The sequence below is a fragment of the Trichechus manatus genome, unplaced genomic scaffold, assembly GCF_000243295.1.
Source record: "Trichechus manatus latirostris isolate Lorelei unplaced genomic scaffold, TriManLat1.0 scaffold00244, whole genome shotgun sequence".
Taxonomy (NCBI): domain Eukaryota; kingdom Metazoa; phylum Chordata; class Mammalia; order Sirenia; family Trichechidae; genus Trichechus; species Trichechus manatus.
Genome location: NW_004444180.1, coordinates 1,209,674 through 1,212,807, shown reverse-complemented (window position 1 = coordinate 1,212,807; position 3,134 = coordinate 1,209,674). Strand labels below are relative to the sequence as shown.

Genomic DNA, 3,134 nt, shown 5'->3' with positions numbered 1-3,134 from the left:
TGCTGAGCCTAGGGTGGGGTGCTGAGCCTGGGGGCGTGCTGAGCCTGGGATGGGTGGGTGCTGAGTCTGGGGGGTGCTGAGCCCTGGGGGGGCTGCTGCAGGGGCCCGCTGAGCACTGCACACCTGCACCAGCGTGTACTCGCAGTCCCCATCAAAGGTGAAGCTCTGCCCATCGAAGGTGAGGTAGTGGCCGTCCCCGTACACAGCACATGTGGCCAGGCAGGGTTCCTGGGTGCACTGCCACATCCTGTTCTTGCAGGTGCTGTGGGGTGGGGGGCAGAGTCAGGGCTTCAGGGGGACCCGGGCTGTGGGCCCGGCTTGCCTGACTCCTGGGGTCTCAACTGGAGTTCATCCTTTGAGTCCAAGGAAGGGCACCAGGATGCCAGGAGACAAGACGGGGTCCCACTCCCTGGCCAGACTGGCCATGGTGACATCTGTTCCAGTAATCTATCCATGTGTCCCAGGACCTCTTTCTGGGGGTCTGCTCTTCTTCTGAGTGACACTGCCCGCCTCAGGGACCCCCTGGGGCCGAGATGCACCTCCCCGGGACAGAGGCCTCCCTGCGCGCACCAGGTGTTGCAGCCGACACGGATGGTCTGGCCAGCCGTGTAGCTGGCCTCATTGTGCACACAGGGGCATTCGGTCTCCGCGATGCAGCCGCCCTCGCCGTCTGACACCAGCCCGTCAGGGCACACACAGCCGGAGATGCACGGGGAGCTGTACTGTAGGGGCAGCGAACACAAAGGTGGTGAGGCCAGGTACGGGGTGAACGGGGACAGGGACCAGAGAGAGCGTGTGTCTTCAGAAGGAACAGTGGGAGGCCCGCCCTGCCCAGTTTGGGCGACCTGTGCTGGGGCCCAGGAGCAAGGGGCAGGGTAGCCTAGGAGGCGGCACTCTGGGTCTCCTAGGATCCCCCACCCCGGGTGGGGCATGTGCAGGTCGCTGTGCGGCAAAGGTGGCCCTGAGGGTCCTGCTTGCTTTTGAGGCCCCTTGCCCCCCCGATCCTGGCAGGGGCTGTGCAGGTGCGAGGGGCAGGCAGGGACCACTGGGCTGATGTACTTACACAGGCCATGTCCAGTGTATGGCAGCTCTTCTGACAGCTGGCCCCTGCAGCCCCGGACGTGATGTTCTGGCAGTCGAAGTAGACCATGGGTGCAGCACAGACTGGGGGGGACGGGTGCCATTCAGGCAACCCGACCCACCCACTGGCCGGGCACTCTGCAGGGTGCCCCACTACCAGCTACCGAGAACATAGGTGCTCTGGGACCTAACCTTTAACCCATTCAAGGAGCGGGGGCAGTGGGGCTGTTGTTCATGTAAAGGTGGTCCCTGTAAATGGGCAGAAACCCAGTGGGATGTCTGGAAGTGGAGGCCACAGTGCACATAGAAGCAGAAACTTTGATCCCATGAAAACCAAAGTTCCCTGGGGCAGCAGCTGGCAGCCTGGCACACCAGCCTGCCACGGCCGTGCCCACCTCTGCCTCTCCAGGCCCAGCATAGCCGACCCTCCTCCCCTGGCCCCTGTGACACTGCTCATGGCTCCTCCATGGGCTGAACCCCCACGCGCATATGTGTGTTGTGTGCTCACACGTGTGTGTGTGTGCGTGTGAGTGTGTGTTTTGTCACGTGAATCTGTGTGTGTTTGTGTTGTTTGTGTCATGTGGGTGTCCTTGTGTGTATCTGTGTGGGTATGAGTGCGTGTGCATATGTGTGTGCGTGTGTGGCATGCGTGCACTCCCCCACCCCCTTCGCTGAGCCCCGGGGGGGCATGAGCCACCCCTGACCCAGAGAGGCTGATCAACAGTCACTGAGCCAGGTGGGCTTAGGGGACAGTTGTCCCCAAACCCATATGTGAGCTTGCTGCCCTTTCCTTCCATCCTAAGGCCCAGGGCTCACCTGGGGTAGGGGTGTGGCCTCCGACGCAGGTCAGTTTCCCCTGGTTGCAGGTGCTTCGAGGAGAGGAGAGTGCAGTCAGAGCCCTGCTCCGACGCTGGCCTCAGACCCCACTCGCCCACTTGCCCGCCTGCCCAGCCAAGACCTCTTACCAGACAGCTCCGCCGTCGTGCACTGACTCCCCGCTGAGGACTGGCGAGCCCCCGTAGTAGCAGGGGCAGCTGGCCGCTGGCACACACTTGCCAGAGTCGTCCAGGTAGGTGTCCTCAGCACAGACGCAACCGTCCACGGGCACGAAGCTAATGTGGCAGATGACGTCCTCCTCGCTCAGGGAGCGGCAGGTGGGCTGGCATGTGCTGACGTAGTCACGGTATGTCAGCGACTCAGGGCAGGTGGTCACGGGCTTTGCTGTGGAGACCCCAGGAAGAGGGGACTCAGGACCCTCGTGGACGCAGAGCTGTGCCGTCCTCAGAGGGGTCCCCACGAGGCGCCCCAGTGTCTAGTTAATCTCTGCCCCCCAGCCCCGGGATCCACCCCCAGACTGCACCCTCCTCCTCCTCGTCTTCAAGGTTCAGGGCCAAGTGGCCAGTGTGGGGGTGGGGTGCATGGAGTCTGTGCCCAAACCCCCGGGGGACACCAGTGGCCAGGCATCACCACACACTCACTGCAGGCGCCATCCCTCCAGCCGCGCAGCAGCACGCCCTTGGCGGCGCAGGTGTGCACATAGGCCGACAGGGCCGCACACAGGCAGTCCTCGCTCTTCTCACAGTTGCACGTGTCGAACAGGCAGTTCTGGGGGGCAAGAGTCAGTTAGGGACCCCCACGAGAGCATCTCCACCTCATGCTCCAGCCTCACGTCCAGGCTCTCTACCCTGCATCTCCCTTTCTGAGTCCCTGTCTTTCCCACCAGGGCTGCACTGCCTCCTCCGGGACCCCACCCCAGGTCCTTGCCAGCTCTTCCCCTAGATGCTAGGTGTCTGCTATGGGACTTGTATAGAGGATCTCAGAGCCAACCCCCCGTGTGGGGCTCCTTCCTTCGATGGGCTGGGCTGAGGCCCTAAAGGACCAAAGCCTTTTGTTACTATAACCTAGCAGGAGCTATAGTATAGGGGTTATACTGTAACCCACTGGCCAGAACCCTCAAAGTGAACCTCTGTGCCTGGTATAGGGCTGGAGGTGTGAGACGACCACAGTGAACATGTGAATGGATGGATGGATGGATGGGTGGATGGGTTGATGGG

The 3,134-nt window shown here is 62.4% G+C and overlaps 1 protein-coding gene across 1 annotated transcript in view; it reads right to left on the bottom strand.

Annotated features, from left to right (window-relative positions):
• The window catches only part of MUC5AC (mucin 5AC, oligomeric mucus/gel-forming), a 47,211-nt gene that overhangs the window by 33,498 nt on the left and 10,579 nt on the right, over positions 1 to 3,134 (bottom strand). Inside the window, 6 exon segments of the mRNA XM_023724404.1 lie at positions 124 to 262; positions 571 to 722; positions 1,064 to 1,164; positions 1,897 to 1,949; positions 2,046 to 2,301; positions 2,559 to 2,685. Of these exon segments, the coding sequence (XP_023580172.1) occupies positions 124 to 262; positions 571 to 722; positions 1,064 to 1,164; positions 1,897 to 1,949; positions 2,046 to 2,301; positions 2,559 to 2,685 (828 nt within the window).